General features: G+C 33.2%; 1 protein-coding gene across 1 annotated transcript in view; it reads left to right on the top strand.

Moving 5' to 3' along the window:
• Window positions 1-10,345: 10,345 nt before the first annotated feature.
• LOC131033662 (probable NAD kinase 2, chloroplastic) overlaps window positions 10,346-21,610 on the top strand; it is a 63,341-nt gene continuing 52,076 nt past the window's right edge. The window contains exons 1-6 of the mRNA XM_057964928.2: window positions 10,346-10,886; window positions 12,626-14,626; window positions 16,436-16,557; window positions 16,702-16,843; window positions 16,963-17,187; window positions 17,335-17,409. Of these exons, the coding sequence (XP_057820911.2) occupies window positions 10,563-10,886; window positions 12,626-14,626; window positions 16,436-16,557; window positions 16,702-16,843; window positions 16,963-17,187; window positions 17,335-17,409 (2,889 nt within the window). The 5' untranslated portion in view covers window positions 10,346-10,562. The remainder of the gene's footprint in view (window positions 10,887-12,625; window positions 14,627-16,435; window positions 16,558-16,701; window positions 16,844-16,962; window positions 17,188-17,334; window positions 17,410-21,610) is intronic.

Below are 21,610 nucleotides of genomic sequence, written 5' to 3'. Positions count from 1 at the left end.
AACAAAATCAAAAAGATTATACCATCACATGTCCACTAGGGTTTGAATCTTCATTCCTCCTATCTCCATCGATCTTGCTTGATATGTTTGCTCTCAGTTTTTATGTGTGCATAAGAGCTCAACAAAGAACAAAAATGTGGTTGATAGCTTGATCACAAAAAGGCTTGATTGCATAAGATTGATTAGAATGCTTAGAATGCTTAGGATGATTGATAATGAAGGAAGCATCCTCTTATATAGAAGACACTATAAGAAATGGAGGGATAAGATTGAGAGGTGTAAAAGATAGATGGTCGGCTAGGATTAGAGGGTAGGTAGAAGAAATAAGAAAATGATGAGAGGGTAGGTAGTGTAGGAACTAAGAGATGAATGACATGTGTCATGGGTAGAAAAGGCTAATGGATTAATTAAATAAATAAAAATTAATAAAAGTATTTATTTAATTTAGGAGAAGGACAATTTAAATAAATAAAAGTATTTATTTAAATGAGAAAATGCTTAGAAGGGGATTAATGAATTAATTAAATAAAAAATATTTATTTAATTAATAGAAGACAAGATAAAATGATTAAATAAATAAAAATATTTATTTAATTAGACAGGACAATTTTAGGTGTCTACAGATATTAAGATAACATGGAAATGAAACTAACATGATATGTAAAACATGATAAATATATGTTATGATGTTACTAAAATGATCTACTTACTATTATCAAAGAGAAGCTAAAATGCTTGATGAAATGAGACTATAAATTAGATGCGTGGTGACTTGGATTGATGAATAATGAAGGAAATGAAGCATATTTATAAAAGAAATGGGCAATTGGAGGGTTAAGATTAAGTAATCTTAACAAGGGTTAGTATTGAATGATCTTCAATCCTTGTGAGATTTTCAACCCAATCCTAGGTCGACAAGTGTCACCATGAGGAGGGTTGAGAGGAGATGTAAGAGGCATTAAATGCCTGAGAAGACATGGCAGTTACCTTAGGAGGTAAGGTTAGGATTGAGTTATTGGATAATCCTTTTGTCCAACAGATAAACTCTTGTGCAAGGGTTAATAGGATAACTAGGGTCAAAGCAATGAGTGTTTGAAGAGACCCATGTGTTAGATATGGGTTAAGTTAGAGAGAAATTATCTAACCAAAGGTTGAGGTTGAGTTAACCATTAATGGCTATGAAGACTTTAAGGGTTAACTTGTTAGAGACACAAAGCCTTTAATGGTTTATGAAGACTTTGAGGGTTTATGAGAAGTGGCGTTCTCTTAAGGATTGGACAAATGCTTAAGGGAGGGGATTAGGATAATTATAACGGTTTAGAAGAATCTAGAAGGGGGATTAGACATGCAAGTGGATTTGTTAGGAGAATGCAAGTGGGAAGGTATTTTGATTTTAATTAAAATAAAATGTTTTATTTCAACTAAAATGGATGCAACTTGCATTTGTAGGAAAATGCAAGTGGGGGTGGTTTTATAAATAAATATTAATTTATTTATATACAAGAAAGGATTTTAATTAAATATAAAATTAATTAAATGTAGAAAGAATATTTAATCAAATAAATCAAATTTATTCAATTAATAGAAGAAAGGGGAATTAATCAAATGTTGAATTTGATTAATGTCTCGATAGAAGGAAAGGGGATATTAATTAAAATTTCATTTAATTAATAGGTGATTAAATGATAATTAAAGAAATAAAATTTATTTAATTAAGTGGACATAAATAGGTGTCTATAGTCTTCAATGTGAAATTGACCTCCATTGCAATTTAGAAAACAGAGTGCCAACCTTAAACTTTCCGGTGAAAAATCACACTCACGGACCAAAAATATTCCTGAGTACGCAAGGAATGACACACACTTCTCCACTCTTTCCAAAAATGCACTCTCCTTAGGCTCCATCGCCATTGCAGGATAAATTGACATTAATTTCCAACTTCAGTCGAGCCAACCTATGCCCTCGAAAAGAGAACTAGGTGTCCTCATCACACACTTCACATTAACAGTCAAGTATGAAAACGTATAAGCCAATTAAGAATGCCATTGGACAATAGCGTCATCATCCCCCACCATCTCATCACACATATATCCAATTCACAGGCCACGTTGGATAATGCATCCACCACCACATTCCCCCCTCCTAATTTGAGAAATATGAAAATCTTGAAAAAACATTTAGTTTTGAGCAAATAATTGATACAAATTTATTTAGTTGCCAACTTAGAGACACTCCTTTCACAATTGAATCCACCACCACTTTAGAGTCTCCTTCTAGATGCACTCTCAGGATATTCATGTTATTGGCCAATTCCACCACTAATAAGGGAGTATGCACCTCAGCATCATTGTTTGTCCCATCTTTCAACATCTGCGCCCCTTTGAAAAGGACATTCCCCTCATCATCACGAGCTATGCACCTAACACCTGAGATGCCCCATCAAAGTTGATCTTAATCCATCCCTGCTCCGACCTAGCCCACACCTCTTCACCTCTCCTAACCATCTTACCCGAAGGACAAACCCTGGAAAACCCATGAACGGGTCAAATAAATTTACATTTTAAATATTAAGAAATATAATTAATTTTTTTAAAAATTTAATATACAAATGTATAATATTTTCACATGACAATTATAAGAAATTAAAAAATTTGGTTATTGTGAAAAGCATTAATAACATTCATTTTCTATTGAGGGAATTTTAGTTGTTAAATAATGTTGTATGAATTTTAGTGATGCTTGTCATTTAAGCTACTCTCATTTGTTTATAAAACTATCAATCACACGTTAAAATCTAATGGATATGTTGTTGAGAGCTTTAAAAATAATTGTATATTGAAAGACAAAATATTATTTTTTTTGTTTATTATTCTTATATTAAAGGGCAATACTACTATGTATTGATTGATTACAAAATTTGAAATTTCAGTGTCTAGGCTTCTCCATATGAGGGCCAATATTAATAGTATTAATTGTAACATTATTATGAAATATATAATATTTTCTTTGTGTAAGTCATCTCTTACCTAAATCCAAATCCATGTGTGAATAAAATTATAAATTGATGATTTCTAAAAGGTTATGTATTATTTATAAAATTATAAATCCATGGGCCTCTTATTTCTAGTTTAAATAAATATGTATTATTTATTTAATCTTTCAACCTCTTTCCTAGATTAAATAAATATATTTATTTAATTTATCTAGCTTGTTCGCTATTAATTAAATAAATAATTTTATTTATTTAATTAATTAATTAATTTTTTTCTTCTTATCCACGTGACAACACGTCTCCCTAAATTACCTACTCCTCAAACTTAGCCTTTCATTTCAATTTAACCTCTTAATCCTATTCATCCTTATCCTTTACCCTTCCACCTCTTAATCTCATCCCTTCATCTTTACCTACCCTCAAAACTTATTGAGTTTCTTTCACCTATGTGATTTTGGCCATTCCTAATCCCACCTTTTAATGTGGTTTCCTCCTTCCATTTGATCATCCACAATTAAACAATCATACCTACACTCTAGCATACATCATCACAACCACATTTGTTATTCCTTGAGCTCTTGTGCAAGTGCAACACAAATTTGAGAGCAACATCATCAAGGCAAGATCATAGAGGATAGGAGAATAATGGCGATAAGCCTATCAGATATGTGAAATATTACTTTGTTCTATTTCATTAGTATTTTCATGTTTGATAGATTCTTCATTGATGTTATGTTGAATTAGTTTGTAGATATAGGGTTAGTGGTTAGATCTAATTAAGTTTACAAATGGATTCAAAATTTGACATAATTTTCTTGGCAAACCTAGTGGGACTCTTGTCCCTTTTTTTTCTAATCATTTTCTTGAGTTTTATAGCGTAGTTGGAAGTTGCAGGTCGAATACTTGATGATTTCATGTTTTCAGAAGCTTTTGTTGCTTTTGTGGGTTTAATTTTTGTCGCATTTATGTTTTTGTTAAGATTTTTTGTAGTCACATATTTGGTTAGTTTTTTTGCATTTGTGGCAAGTCTTGGCACATCCCTGGTTGTTTTTGCTACCTTTTGGGTTAATTAGGCTTTCTACTAAAATGTTTTGATCTCTAATTTCATTGCATGTTTGGTATTTATTGTAGTGTATTTGGTGATTTCTGGCACATTTCTGGTTAATTTTGTCATGTCCGTGGTTGTTATTGTTGCATATCAGTTTTGTTACGTCACACCCCTGGTCCTTTCTGGCATGTATCTGGTTAATTTTGTCATGTCTATGGTTGTTATTGTTGTGTATTTGGTCTGTTCTATTACGTCTTTGTTTGTTTTTACATTTTCATATTTAGTCTCATCTTTGGTTAATTCTTGTCAGTGCTAAAAAAGTGGTGCAACTTGAAGGTCCCCTAAACTACTAACACCTTTCTTGTAGGACCTAACGTGGAAAAAAGGGGTTATTTTTTGCAACTACTAATTTGTGGTTTTGTAGGGGTAGCTATTTGTGTTTGTTCTTTCTTGGATTAGTTCACATTTTATTTTGGTGCTCTAAAAAGAACCTTTGTTTGTCATGTTTTGTGCGCTTGCACACTTTGTGTTTAGAACCCAAGTTTTTATGAATGTATCCTCTCCCCTCACCTTCATGGACCTTGGGTATAAGAGAAATCACAATATCTTTTTTTGCTCTTGTAGAGAGCTTGCCTTTGGAGAATGATGGGCATTCATGAAAGGAGGATATCATACATAGTGCTAACATGGACAAATGAAGAGACAACCATTAGGTCTAGATGTTAGATAACTAAGGTTGGCATGAGCATGAATAAATAGATGACAACCTAGCAAATAATAGAGAAGACTAATGTGAGATAAAAGTTACAATCCCAAAAAGGGCAATCTTGTAAATGGTGTCAAGAAGACTAAATGTTAGTAATTCTATGAGAGAGAGGACAATGTTATTGAGGTCATAATAGGTTTGTTAGTCATGAAAATCTATGACTAATCATTAAGTTTTTATTTCATGAAATACTCAAAAGTAACAATTTTCAAGCATGGAAAAGTATAACAACTTCAAGATTGATAATATGGTAGAATTGTGTGACATTATTTTTAAAGGTATAGTCATGAGAAGTAGGGGTTTTAATGCATAGTGAACTCCATACTTGAGATATAGCTCACAAGGTTGAAGTGACAATCCATAACAAAGTCAAGTGAACACTGGAATGCAATTGAATAATGAATAACTTTTAGATAGGCCACTTTTGATAGTATGTATAATGGATTGTATGCATGATCAACATATGTAGTTCAAAGGTTATTACAATCAACATTGAAGCATATGTGACAATGAGAAGTGGGTAGACCTTTAAGAGAGGGAGAAACATGATTGTTATTGAAGCTATCTAAATCCCCATCTTTGTGTGAAAACATTGGCTATGTAAATGGAACAATTCTCATATTAGTTGGAATGATAAGTAACAAATCTAAAGAAGATGCGACACTACAAATAAGAACACTGTGTAGATTAAAGTGAATAGAGTTTTCATGAAGATGACAATATTATAAGGATATTGAGATCCATGCAAGGGTAGTTATAAGACAAACAATGGAGGACATTCAAGAAACACTAGAAATGACCAATCTTAGATATTTTGTATATGTTAGGTAAAGGTATTTGTATACTTTACTGATATTAAAAACCAACAATGGAAAAACCTTATGTAAAAAGCAAGCAAAGAGTGTTAAGGGTAACCATATAAACAATGATTTTGTGGTGAGTACATAGTAAATGTGAGGATGAAGGAACTGCAATAGAGTGGATTAGTTGTCAAAAAACTTGTCTAAGAGGTCCTCTCATGCCTGAAGAGTCTTTTACTCACTCTAAAATTCTTTGCACATGTCTTATGATTAAGGGAATGTGAGTTACAATAGTTGAAGAGGTAAAAGCCAGTTATGTAACATATAGAGACTATATAGGACAATTTTGATGACTTGGGCAATAGTTTGGAGAGGTGGGAGTCAATTAGGTTCTTTTCCAAGCATATAGGGGCAACTGAGAGTAACCAAGTCAGTAAAAGTTATGATTGGAGAAGATTTAGGAGCCTTTTCAATTGACAAAGCAACAAGCCAACAAATTTATCCTTCCTCTATGCCACCTTCAAATCTTTTTGGCTAAACTCAAGCAAAAGAATAGTTGGCAAGCACCTAAGTGCAAGTTGGACAAACCACCCAGTCGATGTAGGACTCCTAAAAAGTCATAACGTTTTCCTATTTATTCTCCCACATTATTATGGAGATATAAGGACTTCAAGGTTGATTTTTAAAGCACTTATTACTTTTTTCTTAGCTATGAATTGTAACTTTATGAGTTCTTTTCAAGCATGGAAAAAATTGTAACTCAAAAGCATAGAAAATAGATTTGTATGTAGTTATAAAAAAAGTATCTCATGATCAATAAACCATTGTTTTAGCCTTCTTAAATTCTTTATCTTGTGTAAAATTGTGAGAGTGATATATGTGATTTTGTGATATTTGGTATATTCTTAATTGTATGCTTCATTTTTATTTCACCTTCATGAATACATACATACAATTGTAGGTCATTATTTATGTATTGAGCTATGAAGTTTTTAGTCGTGAAGAATATCTTATTTTCCTTCTAAAATCTTTAGAAACTCCAACATTACCATGAAATACTTGTGCACAAAGATGTAAAAGTTGAATTGTGCTTAGTTTACTTTGTTTATTGGGCATATTTTATATACCAAACAATTCTACAAGTTATAAGATTTTGGTGCATCACCTATTAGTTTTTTAGCTTGTTGTTTTAGGTCTTTTCTTTATTTTCTCAGTGAAAGTGGTAGTTAAAGTGAAGTACTCGAGCAGAGAACTAGCTTTGTAACTGGAGGTTGGTCTTAAACATCAGAGCCCACACTTTGTAAGACCATCCCATGTGTCACAAGGTTGCTGAGTTAATAGCTCAGTAAAGGGTGTAGGCTTTTGCAATAATAATAAAGAAGAAACAAAAGAAAATAGATATCCATTCATCCAAAAAATGGATATCCATTTTTTCTAACAAATTTTGTTGCCACAAGATTTGCCTTAGGATTACTTTTGGATTTGGCTTGGAGGATTACAAGTTTTCCTTGGTTTTTTAGACTTCGCCCTTTGTGCTGAATTTTTTTTTTATCTGAATTTGATGAAATGAAAAGGGTTTATTCAAGAAATTATTAGCTTTCCATCGATATAAGATATGCCTTAGTTTGAGTTTAATAGATAATTATTATTTTTTTTCTACATGCATTATTTCGAAAGTCTTGATTGATAGATTGGTTGAAAAACATCTATAAATTTCAAAAGATTTCACATTTTTTGAATCCAAAAGATGTGTCACACTCTATGCTTCATAAAATATAGGTTAAAAAAATTTAATTTCATATTTTTTTACCAAGTTAGGTTGGTTGGACAAACAATTCTTAATATTTTAAAAAAGTTCTAATAAAAAGTTCACATCTAATTATTTACTTAAAAAAATAAAAAAATATGTGTCACATCTAGGCATGTTTCCTCTACTTATGTTGCAATTTTTTGTTTGTTTGTACTTAGGTTAGTTGGATATACACTTGTTTTTTTTTTTTAAAAAAGCACCACGACATTGAAATTTCAAAATTTCACCAAATAGATTTACATTTTTTTTTTCCAAAAAACAGCTAGTAACCTACAAGCCACATTCAGTTTTCTATAAATTTCGTTCTTACATTTTTTTCAAATTATGTTAATAACCTATTCATATTTTTATCTGAAGTTGCCTAACTCTATTTGTTTGAATTTTCATTGCCACTTAAGGGCCTAGTTTGGACCCCATGATCCAACACTAACTCCATTATCTACATTCAATTCCTCTTTTTAAAGAAATAAATATCAACACTATAGATATAAATGATGTTTGTTTGTGAGGGGAATTTAAGTGCCTGACATTCCACGAGGGGATCTTCATCTCTCCCAAGTAAAGTATTAGACTCTTTTTGAAGATGATCTCAAAGTTTTGTCTAAGGTAGACCAAATACTAGTAGCAACTTTCTCATGAGTTGTAACCTACTTCAACTTTCTCCCCTTAGGCTTATGCTATTTATGGAAACGATTTAAATTTTTTTCCATGTCATTTATTTGAGATATAGATAGTATTTCAATGGAGTTTGTCTAAAGAACTCCAACCAAAATGTCATCATAATTTTCTTGTATACATTCTTCACCTAATTTGGCTACCTAATTTGTGCAAAAAGTAACTAGCCAAATTTCTTAGATCATCTTCGTTAGGTGAATAAAGTTTTAATAAGCTACACAAATTCTATCACTTCCAGAAAATGCACAAGGTGAGCATTAATGATAGTCATATGATCCATATATAATAGATTATTACTATCATTAGAAAAACCACCTTTTTTACATTGATGATAGTTATTTGGTCCTTAGAAACTTTTAGATCCAATCCGTTAATTCTTTCATCAATAAAACCCACTTTTATGAATAGTCTCGATATTATCCTTTGTGATGTTATTCAAAACTAGAACTTTAAGTAGTGTAAAGTTAGAATTCGTAAAGAAGTAGTGTTGTCAGTCCTCCCACCAACTATATTTCCTTTATCTTCATTATTATAGAATGATTTGGTTTAAGAATAGAATTTATTCAAGTGAACTTTCTTATAACATTTCAAAAAATTGGATCTAACCTTTTGACATGAGTTAACTGATGCCAAACTCTCAACTTATATATTAGAATCAAAGAACCTAGGATTCCTTTTGAAATATCTATTAGAACCCAATTTTTGACACACAATATTGAATAGTCTAGTCCATATTCTTATCAGTTCTTTGAAAAAAAAACCCAAAATACTCCCTACTTTCTTAAGAACATTTTAATCCTATGATTCTTTATGAAGATTAAGGAGCTCAATATAGATTGGAACAAAATTAATGTGAGTAGACCATATATAAAAAAATAGTTCCTGAGGTTGAACATAGAGAACCACTCCATTCAAAACCAATGTTCATTACTAAAGATTTGATTCCTTCAACTTCTCACTTGAAAAAGATCACAATAAAGAAACCTTGAGACAAAAGCTAATTTCAATAACCAATAACTAATAATCCTTAACCTAATTCAACACCATACATCTTGTAGGTTGAGACTTCCAAAATTTAGCTATAATAGCTTTAACTAAAAAATCATTCATCTTTGTAGATAAAGGTAGATCCAAGATATCCATAATTGGAGATGTATCTCTATTTTTTACAAAACTTTTCAAACCCTTCTATTTAACCATGAGCATATCCAACCTTAGAAGGATCCTCTAAAACATGAGATCTAGATATTCCTTTACAAGAAAACCATAATTGTTCTATAACCTCTAATTTTAAATATGAATGCGTCTATCCTTCGACTCCCAAGATCCAAATCTACCTCTATATCTTTCCCGAAAAGTAACACCAATCTTGACATTATTATTATTGTCCCTAGGGTTTGGATTTTAAAATCCTACTTGTTTCCTTCTTAATTTTTATGAACAACTCCTTCATAAGCTTTATGTGAGCATAAGATTTACAACTTTAAATGAAAAATCTTGGGGCATTTCTTCCACAATTCACAAATTGTTCTTCTTCTGGTTGAAGTCCCACTTTTGTTCCAATCTTTGCCACCCCATTACATCTAATGTAAGTTGTTGTAGTAGTTATGATAAATATAGATTTGTATGTTATTTTCCTAAATAAAAATAAATATAATGTTACGAATGTCTTATTTATATTATAAAACCACGAAAGAAATAATAACATACTTATCAATAATAATAGCATTGATCAACAAACTAGACACTTTTTGCTCATACAAAACATATATAATTATATTATTACCACTATTACAAATCAAGAATAAATTAAAAGATTACAACTAACCAACAACAATAAACACAACCCCATAAAATACATTTCATTTTCTTGTTTTTCACTATTTGTATTATAAAAAAATAAAAATAAAATACATTATAAAAACATAAAATACACTATAAAAACTTTTAGTTAAGATATAATATTTTAATATTTAAATTATAAAATTAATTAAACTATTAATACATAACTAATTAAACTTATTTTAAAACATACGGACTTGTTAAATACAAAAATTAAAAATCAAACATGAAAAACTTATATAATGCTCATCATAATCTATTTTTTTCACAAAGAAGTATCCACCACAACAATTGTTCCTTGCCATCCATACAGATCACCTTATCTTAGTTGCTCACACCAAAGAGAAAATTTGGCCTAGAAAATCCACTACAGTATCAAATTATTGACCATAAGATACCATACTTGCAATGGACAAACCAACCCAATAACAAAATAATGTCCATGTACCTTTAACGTGACCAAATCACCCAAAACATGCATTCCACAAGACAAAATTGTTGTCTACTGGGCGTTTATCCTTTTACTCGATCCGAACATATAAGTTTTTGTGTCGTTTTGATCTTGTGATGCTTTCCCTCCCCTGCTTGGTAACATTTCATGTGCTAGACTCAAAGTTTAAACAGATGATATGATCTCAGTTTCCATGTCCTCTTCTCCAACTTCGATTCACCAAACAGAAGCAAAGCTCAGCGCTAATTGCTGGGCAGCTTTACCTGTTTCATTAACTTTTTTATGGAGGCCCAAGAGGACTATATCCCCTTCCAAGCACAGATTATGTCCAAGGCCTGCTCATATAAACCTAACAACAAGCTCAAAACTGAACATACATTTGGGTATACGCAGTTCGAGGAATATACAGTATTGGAGCTGTTCAAGGCTAAGAATTAGGCCTCATGGACAAAGAGGGGTTGTAGCAGAATTAGATTGGAAGCAAGAAAATCTTCTCTCTGAGGTAGGCGCCAATCGCTTCATTCCCAGGTTATTTTGAATTGTGTGCGGTTGGGTATCATGTTTTTCATCCAGTAATGTGTAATTTGCATTGATTGAGGTGGGCACAAAAGTTTTCGTTTCTAAATTTTTTAGAACCGTATGTTGGATGAAGAATTACTTGTGGTTATCCGTTTTTTTAACGCACTAGCGTGGAATCTGCGTTGAATTGCTACGTTTGAATCGAAATGGGTACAACTCATTTCATTGCCAATTTAATGGTATTTACTGTGGCGGGTGGGGAATCGCTTGCGGGTATCAATTTTTTCCGATTCATTAGTGTGTAATCATTCAGTTGTGACATTTGAACTACGCTGGGTGCAAATCACCTCATTCCTAGATTTAAAAAAATAAAATTCTATGTTAAATGGAGAATTGCTTTTGGGTATCAGTCTTCTTGTGGGCATTACATTTTGAATCAATAGTGCGAAATTAATTTTGTGTTTTTATTTTAAAAAAAGACTACTTTCTGTGTATGGCAAAGAAAAGAGTCTATGTTATGCACTGTGGAAGCTTAAAGTTTTAAGTGACTGTTTTTTTCTCAGAATTTTTTCAGCTCTGTGAATTTGTACACTGTGGATGTGTTTTGGGTATTTGAAATTTTCCCTGATATCACAACCTTCCCTTGAGCCTTTTCTACTTTGGAGCCAACTCGAGCTCTATTTTATTCTGCGTACTTTCATATGCGTTTTCAAAGTCTGGAGATCATTATGCGGTCCTCTCTATTTTAAAGTCAAGTTTTCGTTATTTACAAACGTTTTGTTGTATTTCCGATACTATTCCTTTACATTGGAAAATTTTAGTAAGAGTAAGATTTTTGGATTCACTGTTTACCAGCGTTCACCCATATAAACTTGGGTTTAATACGTGTTGATAGGTTTCAGTTAATTGTTCTCTTACCCATATGTTATAACCCACTGAAACCTGGAGATATTTTTGGAGACAGTGCATCATGAAGACAGAAAGACCTAAATATCTGTCTCCCAACTGGATGAGCCCTTACCACAATGGACATCTGTTGCAAGAAACAAGCGAAAAGGAAAAGGAAGAAGAGTAATTCAAATATTCAAGTTCTAAAATATAAAAGAAAATTTCACCTGAGTTATTCCTTGGAAAGCATACAGTACATGTCAGAAGGATTTAAAAAACAATGTAGAACAATATTGAAAAAATGCAATGTTTGGACAGCATAGATTTGGAAGATATCAGACATCCCATACACATGTGCCTTGATTCTGAAAATGGTGTCTTTCTTTTCCATAACTAACCTCATCTGCACAGGCCATTTCCATAACCACTTATCCTGGTAGTGGTGACTATATGACGGCCATTTAGGTCTCTTCTTGCTCCCATCAGGCTTATCTTTGCCTTTTAGATCCTTTGGTCCCTTCAGACTCATTGATGGACTCTCAGAGCCCCTTGGAAAAAAAGAAATAGAAAATAATGAAAGATAAAGGAACCACAATTAAAATCCTCTCGCAATCCCCCTTTTAAGCAATTTAGCTGTGCCTATCAGAACAAATCATAAATTTCAGTTGATGCCTATTCTTTTAATCTGCTTCAATTTTCCAAACAATTCATTGGTAGCTTTCTGTAGAGAGGAAGCATGTTTAATTAATTTGGACGTAGATGTCAAGTATGCAAGCATTATGATATTTTTTCTGAAATAACAAACATTGTATCTGTTAACAAAATATTTTTCAGGTACAGTATGAATCTCAAAATTTTCGGATTGGACCGCTTCCGGGAGATCTTGCAGAAGTTGAAGGGTTTTGTCGCATCTTTAGAGTGGCTGAGCAACTGCGCTCTGCAATAATGAATGTTCTATGCAATCCAGATACTGGAGAATGCAGTATTACATATTTATCAGGTTCAGATGATCTTATAACTAGTGATGTACCAATATTAGAGGAGAAAGTTGTATCAGGGCTAGCTTGCATGGGTACTTTGCTTCATAGAGGGAGGCAAGATATTCTAGCTGGAAGACACTCCAGTATGAGTTCTTTTCACGTTACAGATAAGAACATGGATGATGACAAACTTCCACCACTTGCTATTTTCAGAGCTGAGATGAAACAGTGTTGTGCAAAGTTGCAGACTGCCCTTGAATGCTATTTTCTTTCAACTGATCAGCAAAATAGTGACGTTTGGAGGAGACTGCAGAGATTGAAGAATGTATGCTATGATGCAGGTTATCCTCGCAGCGAAGGAGCTCCCTGTCACACGGTGTTACCAAATTGGTCTGCTGTAAATTTATATCCTGGAAGAACTGGAAGAGCACGTGACACTGAAGAGGTGGCATTCTGGAGAGGTGGCCAGGTCACAGAGGAGGGCTTAAAATGGTTATTAGATAAAGGATATAAAGTCATTGTTGATCTAAGAGCTGAAAGTGTTGAGGATAAGCAGTACCAAGCTGCCATTAAGATGGCAGTTTCTTCTGGAAAGGTCCAGCTTGTGCATTTTCCTGTTGAGGTTGGAACTGCACCAACAAGAGAGCAAGTTGAGCAGTTTGCAGCTTTAGTTCTGAATAATAAGAACGAACCTCTTTATCTGCACAGCCAGGAAGGAGTTTGGAGAACATCGGCCATGGTCTCAAGATGGCGGGAACTGATCAGTAGTTCACACTTTGGCTCAACAAGCTTGTCCAAAGTTGATGGAATGCTGCCACCATTGTTATTGAACCATGTGGACAAGGACTTTGACTGTAAAGATTGGATAAGATCTCTGGATCCCCAAGATCCGAAACTAAAACATGGTCTGAATTCTTTGACATCGGAAAATGGTTCAGTTTTTAAAGTTGAAGACAAAAATAGCACTTTACATGAAACTGTTCAACCTGAATCTTCTCTATGTTTTGATAACAGCATGGGGCAAGACGGTATGCAAATGATGAGTCATTCTTTTGATTTGAATAATAAACAAAAGTTGAAGCAAGGAAAGGATGAAGAACAGAATGTTCTGAACCAACAGAAATTATATTTGGGATGTGATCCATTTAAAGCTCAGATACCACAGTGTAATTTCCTTTTGAAGAGAGAGATGTCTGAGTTTTTCAAGAATAGGAAAAAGTCCCCAAAGGCATTTTTTGAGTCAGGAAGAAAAAGATTTAAGATTTCTTCTGAATCAATCAATTCTGATATTAAGGTGGATGTAGAAAATCAAAATAATGGGATTGCAGGTGCTGCTGGACGCTGGGGTTTAGCAAAACTAGAAATCTCAAATGCAGCTTCATCCTGTATAGATCACAGTTCTCCATCTCCGGGTGTTAGATCTATGGAAGAACACACCTACGATGACAATAACTTGATTTCTATAGATAAAGGTACCAGTGGTACTCAAGGCATAAATGCCAACAAATCAGACAATGGTAGCATTGGAGGTGATAGATCATTTTTAGAACAGAATAAAAGCCTTGTTAGACTGTCTTCAGATTCACCTCCTGAGGATAATGATGATTTGGAACCTGTTAGTGGGAACATGTGTGCTTCTGCAACTGGTGTAGTGAGAGTGCAATCAAGGAAAAAAGCGGAGATGTATCTGGTCCGCACAGATGGATTTTCCTGTGCAAGGGAAAAAGTAAAAGAATCATCATTAGCATTTACACATCCTAGCACCCAACAGCAAATGTTGATGTGGAAGACACCACCCAAAACTGTCTTACTTTTAAAAAAACTAGGGCAAGAACTCATGGAAGAAGCAAAACAGGTGCTTTTCTTTTGTGATTTCTAACCTGCATCTTCAAAACTGATTTTAGGTGGATGTTTAGCATTTTGAAAGTTTTTCATCTTGTGTGTTATTTTCTGCATTACTTTGTCCCTAATAAAAAAATCTTTTCAAAAAATTGCTTGCTTCTCTCTTTTGTGACTGTTATTGAGGGAAATATAGCATGTGATAATGTATTAAATTAACAGTATTTATATGTTTTTTGCATGACTTTAATGTGAAAAGGAAACTGCCTGGATATTTGACATTGACAATTTTTTTTTGAAGGATTGTGTAAATTAATCACTTTCCCACATCAGCATTACTTATTTTTCCCTTTTATTCCCGAACATGGTTATTGTAATTTGAAAATTTCTATCAGGTGGTTGTTCCTTCCACTTTTATGTATTCTACTCTTATACAGTTAGATTATTCATGCGCGTGCTTTCCTATTTGGGCCATTCTTTAATACCCCACTTTCCATTTACATTTTCGTAAAAAAATGATTTGTAGATTAGAGCGAGTTATTTACAACCCGTAGACCCATATTGTCAGTGAAAATAAAGTTGTGTAGCATGCTCTGACTCACATTAGTAAAGCATCAAAAGAAATACCAACATCGGGAAATATAGTTGACACGTCATTAAAATTTGTTCAAATATCAAATAAAATATGTCTAACATCTAGTTCTTAATGGAAACAGAGTGCCTCCATAACAACACCATTTACACCTTTTCAAGTCATATTTAGTAATAGTTATTTTTTCACAGCCAAAAGCATAGAAATGCTGCACAACAGAAGGATATGGCTTGTAGTACATGTCTATTAGACACAACTATTTGTTTCGTTTCTACATGTTTAATTTAAATAAAATCTTAGTCTTCCGATGATTGTTAAAATTGCCTGCAGGGCTTGCTTAGCTTCAAGCCAACTAAACGGTTTTTCTTTCCAGTTTTTTCACTGTGCACGTTGATCTTAGAATTATTTAGCTGCATGTACCAGTGATGTAATTCAAATTAGTAGTCTAGTGCAAATGAGCGTTCTTAATATCTTTCATTGTTCTTCATTTGAAGTCTTTTATGCTTGACTTTCTTTTAGTGAAGATAAGAGATTACAATTTAGATATGCATTTCAAAATTATGTTCTATTTGAAAAACATTAATCTGTTGCCTTGGTTGCTCTGCACATTTCCTAACTGTGGCTAGCTAATTGTTGTGGATTGTATCTTACAAGGTGTTGCCTGTTCCATTTCTTTGTCAATTATGTTTAGCCATTTTGAGCATGCTATTGATAATAACTGTTTAATTTTTAATCAGATTTTATAACACAAAAATAGTAAGAATTTATGTAATCTATTGAGAAACATGCCCTTTTGTCAATTGGTTGCAGTCGCTGGACTTATTTTACTGATTAAAATCCTATATGATTTCAACATTTATGGAATGGTAGGCAGCATTGTTTCTTAAGCTGTCTTTGAATCATTAATCTTTCAGTTATGACCTTGAATCGTCATCATTCTGTAATTAGCCTAATGCCATTGACCTATGTCTCATTAATTCCAAGTTCTACACTGCTCTCTTTTTACTTTGTTCTCTCTAAATATTTACTTCAATTAATTATTTTTCAACACTTATAACCCAATGATTTCCAATTCCTAATGTGATTTGTCATATGATGAAAAACTGATCAACTTACACTTTTCTCGCTTAAGTGTGCTTCTATTTTTCCAAAATTTATGTAAAGAATTCACAATTGTCTTAATTCAGGCATTTACTTGTTTAACTGTTATCTTTATGTACATGTATGATGTAGGTAGCTTCATTCTTGTATCATCAAGAAAGAATGAATGTTGTTGTGGAACCTGAGCTGCATGACATCTTTGCAAGAGTCCCTGGATTTGGATTTATTCAGACTTTTTATAATCAAGATATTGGGTATAATTTTGACTTCAGTAAAATGAAGCTTATATGATTGACTCTTTTGGACATCATTACCCAACAATAGTATATGTGTGGAAACTGGAAAAATGGCGGCCTTCAATTATTTATCTATTCTTTGAAACTTGTCTTTAAGTGCAGTAATCTCCACGAAAGAGTTGATTTTGTGGCGTGTTTGGGTGGTGATGGTGTGATACTGCATGCATCAAATTTGTTTCGTCATGCAGTACCTCCTATAGTTTCTTTCAACCTTGGTTCTCTTGGATTTCTCACAGCACATCCTGTAATCATCGAACCTGAGTAAATTCAATACAACTTAAAATATGCCTTATGTTTTGGAGTATTTCCTCTTTCATCATTATGATTGTTATGCTATTGATTTTCAATTTTTAAATTCAACAGTTTAAAGATTTCAAGACAGATTTGAAGGCTGTCATCCATGGAAATAATACAACAGATGGTGTTTATATTACACTAAGAATGCGATTACGTTGTGAGATATTCCGCCATGGGAAGGCTATGCAAGGGAAAGTGTTTGATGTTCTTAATGAAATTGTGGTTGATCGTGGTTCCAACCCTTATTTATGCAAGATTGAATGTTATGAACACAATCGTCTTATAACTAAAGTAAGATTTTATGTTGCCCTCTCTACTTATGTTTTTGGATTACTATCATTTAGTTACTACAAGTGGAGTGATAGTGATTTTCTTGTTTTTTTGGTAATTGAGGTATGTTTTGGGGTCCATTGACTTCTTAATTTCCTTTAATGCTAGGTTCAAGCTGATGGTGTTATAGTGGCCACCCCTACTGGAAGTACAGCCTATTCTACATCAGCTGGGGGTTCCATGGTATGAAAGTTATACACTAGTGATACAATTGTAGTTTTAAGAGTTAAATATATGCTTACATTGCATGACTGGATGTGTATTCCACTTCATAGAGACTAAATAAGAATTGCCTTCTTAAAAGCAAAGTAAAATTTCATCTCAGAAAGCTGAATGCATGTGTGTGGATCCATGTTACTAGATTTGTCTCTTCACCTTGTTTCTTATCTGTACAAATTTTCTAGATTAAAACCCTTTTTTATTGTCGTGGGAGCATACAGAATATGAAATGGCCATGTGGCATTTGAGGACATTTTGGAGTTCATGAGGGATTATTTGTATGCCGCCCTTCCTTTAAATATAGAAAAAGCAATCTGAAAATAAAGAAAATGAATTGTTGTCTAATTTAAATGTTCATATGTGCTTGCGTACACACACATGTTGGAGGCAGCATATATATATATATTGGTTCTGTAGGGTTCTCTATATTGTTTTGAGTTTTCTATTTCCTCATCAGCCATTGTATAAAGTTTGTCTTCAGCTGTTGTGGATGCTTTTGGTGATTATGATTCCTTAGAGGATGTTAAATCTCTTGTCGTCTCAAGGATATCTTCTTGAATTTTCATAAATGGAAGGAATATTCCTAAGGTATCCCTCTGCTTCCGCATACAATTAAAATTGTGAGCTTATGGGATGCCTTCCTGCACTTTTTAGTTAATGATTGAAGTTTAACTCAAAATCTACTATTCCTAATGCTAAGAATCGAAGAACAATTAAACTAGTGAAAGCAAACAACTCAAAGCAAATAACTAGAAAAGAAATCTAAACTTAGAGGTCCTATTATTGAGTTAAAGTGTTCTGTTTGTTGCTTGAGTGAGGTTTGTGTTTGTTTGTTGAATGTGGTTTGTTGTGTTTGTTTGTGAGATGGGAGGTGTCACGTTAGGTTGTTGGTTTTGGATAAGTGGAATGTGATTTAAATTGTATGAAGTTGGGTTGGGTTGTATATTGTTTTGGGTAGTGATCGATTGATCCGTCACATACCCACACATACACATATACTTAGATTATGGTGCTATGGTGTGTCCACATTTTTAATCTATTGAAAGTTGTTATATTCTTAACTTCAAACATCCTATAAAATTCAGTTGTTATTGCATTTTAGATTAATTTATATATGAAGGTAATTGAGGTCACCCGTTTAGTTCTATAGCTAAAATGGATTTATGACTATTTGCAAAATTTAAAATAACGTTAGAAAGAAACTAGCATCTAAGGATATTGTCCTCTTCCTTGTTTGCTATTGTAACATGCATAGCCTAATTCTTTTGATTATCCGCAAAGCCTTTGAATGGAATTTCAATAAATTATTAGATTTATCTTCTTTGGAATTTTTTGTCAGTTAATATCTTTTGGTTTGTCCAGGTTGGTCTAGATTGTCCAATATGACTTTTGATCTTTTCCATTGTACATTTTCTCTGTTTGGAGTATGACCCACTGAAAATCAAGTGATCATCTCTCTGATCTTAGGCAGCACCAATTGTTGGTAGTATCATTGGACCGCTAAGCTTTCAGTTATTGTTGAAAGAACAAGGATTAATAATGGGAGAATCCACATCAACATCGGAATTTTCGGGGAAGAACTTGAGAAACACCCCAAGAAATTATTCTTTTAATTTCAGTGAATAAATCTTGCTGCCTTTATAAATATAGAGGAAGACAAAACTGCCTTAACTTCCAAACTAACACAACATGCTGATGACCAGTTATTAAGAAAAAATAGAAACGAAGTTACAAAAATGGATCATATAACATATACCCCCGCGATCCAAAGGCAACATCTGATCAAGTGAAAAAATAAAAACATTCCAATACAATCCCCCAGTGATCAGATAAAGATTTTTGGGATAAACACTAAGCTATTTCCAAATTTTCTAAACTTTGATTTGGTCAAGAGGCATAGTGAACATATCAGTTGTTTGATCCACATTAGGAAAATTCAAAGGGTTCAGTGTCTTATTTGAAACTAAAATCTGCAAATAGTGATACTTCACATCAACATGTTAAATGTGAGCATGAGAAACTTGTCACTTTTTCATCTTAATGGTACTCTGACCACGATACACAGAGGAGTACCAGGAATTTGTGAACATAAAAGGTCATCAAGGATATGCCTCAAATAAACAATCTCAAAAGAAACATCTGATAATGCAATATATTTCGACTCTGGAAGAATTAGCCAATGTGTGTCATGTCTCCTTTTCAAGGTTAGATCCTTGGAGAAGACCTCTAGCCTATCCTCTTTTCATGTAGGCTAAAGGGTAGAGCAAGGGGAGTGACATAATTATATTTTAAGTGGATCCTATCCATTTATTTTCAAAGGGGCAACTTAAATATTATTATGGGTACTACATAATATTTTAAAAGTGCTTTTTACACTTTATTCAAAACGTAATTCAAAAAGGGGCATTCAAGTGTTATATAAAAGTATTTTTAAATACTTAGAGGGAAAAAGACAAATAAAACTCAACAAGAGAGAGCCTGATGCAAAGCGCTTGTAGAAGGAAAGTCAATGCTCGCATCAAGGTATCATCTATCCATTCAAAATCATCTGTCTTGTTCATTCCATTTTGGCATTTTGAAGCACACAAGGATGGATCATCTTGGTATTGATGAACAAGAGGATGAAAACCCTCTTGTTTTTTCATAATTGAATTGAGGATGAAAACCCTCATTTCCATTGAGGTGGTTTGACTCAAGGAATCATATTTGAGTTCGTTGTTGGTGATTGACTGGTCTATATTTGCAGGCAAATTGTTTGAAGATCTTGGATATTCAAACATATTGAAGGTTTCCAGATTTACAGAAGATCTTGAGGATTTATATAAGCTGATTGTATTTCCAGAAATTGTGATTAGGGTTTTTTTAGATCTGTATTGTTGCGCTGCCTTTAAATTATATTTTCTGAGTGTGTTTATACAAATATTTGCTCAACTTTGGTTATTTACTGACTTAATGTGGATCCTATTCCTATTGTACAAGCATCTCAGCAAATACCACTAGATTGAAGTGTATCATCTTTGATATGGAGTGCAGCTTTGGATGTAGATCACAGTGTTATGAGTTGGAGGTTGCCATATCATAAACTAAGCTTCATTGCTTCCCTTTAGGTATTGGTTGCATCCTTGAGGTGGGGTCAGCCACGAGTTGGAGAATATTGTTTGGCACTATCCTGAATAATATCTGGCGTTTGGAATATTGTTGGTGATTTGGATAAAATCTGATTTTCAGTTCACTCATGATATTTAATTTTTTGATTTCTGTGATAAGGAAAGGCTGGAATTAGGATTGTGATAATATTAACATAGTTTTTATCAATCAGAATCAGATGAAATTAGAAAGATTATCATAGTAATTTAAATCTGTAGTTAGAATCCATTAATTTGGCATCTGGGAGTTTATCAAGGGTCCAAATAAGCTTATGAGGGTTTGTGTTTGCTGTTTGTGATTGCAAATTTGTTTGACAAGTGATATATGTTGCCAAACAGCATTTGTTTCAGTCATCTTTTTGGGCCTCTATAATTGGTTATCAGTATTTGTTTATCATATTAGCTCACACATTTTTTGAGATTCATTCATTTCCTAAGGGTGTCTGGTTGCGGACATTACACTGTGTCATGTTCCTTACTACACCAAACGATAATAGTTGAGCCCATTTACTTAGTGTAACCTAAAGTGGACACTTTGTCATAAACACAAAACCAAATTTGCATCAGAAAATCCAACAATACTCAAGGCCATAATTTTTTCTTGACTTAAGGTAATAATATATATGTTTGGCTATATGCCAATGAGTGTTGTGGGGTTCATGCGTAAATAAGATAGATCTCCAACTACAAAGCATATATCGGGTTGAGTAATCAATAAGTATATCAAACTCCCAAATAACTGTCTTACATGGTGCAATCAACAAAACACCACCATCATCTTTAAACAAATTCAAGTTGTTTTTCATGGGAGTTATGGCAGGATTAACATCTGTCATGCTGAACTTGTCCAGTATGGTTGAGCTATACTTAGTTTTGGGAAATGAATATATTGTGTGGACACGGGTATACTTCAATTCCCAAGTAGTAGTGAAGAAGACTAAAATCAGTCATGTCAAATCCCATCTTGAATCCCTTCTTCATAGAGCAATCTGTTGGGTCATCATTGTCAGTGTGGGTGA

This window comes from Cryptomeria japonica, chromosome 5 (genome assembly GCF_030272615.1).
Source record: "Cryptomeria japonica chromosome 5, Sugi_1.0, whole genome shotgun sequence".
Taxonomy (NCBI): domain Eukaryota; kingdom Viridiplantae; phylum Streptophyta; class Pinopsida; order Cupressales; family Cupressaceae; genus Cryptomeria; species Cryptomeria japonica.
The sequence above is the reverse complement of the archived record's forward strand: the minus strand, read 5'-3'. Positions and strand labels throughout refer to the sequence as shown.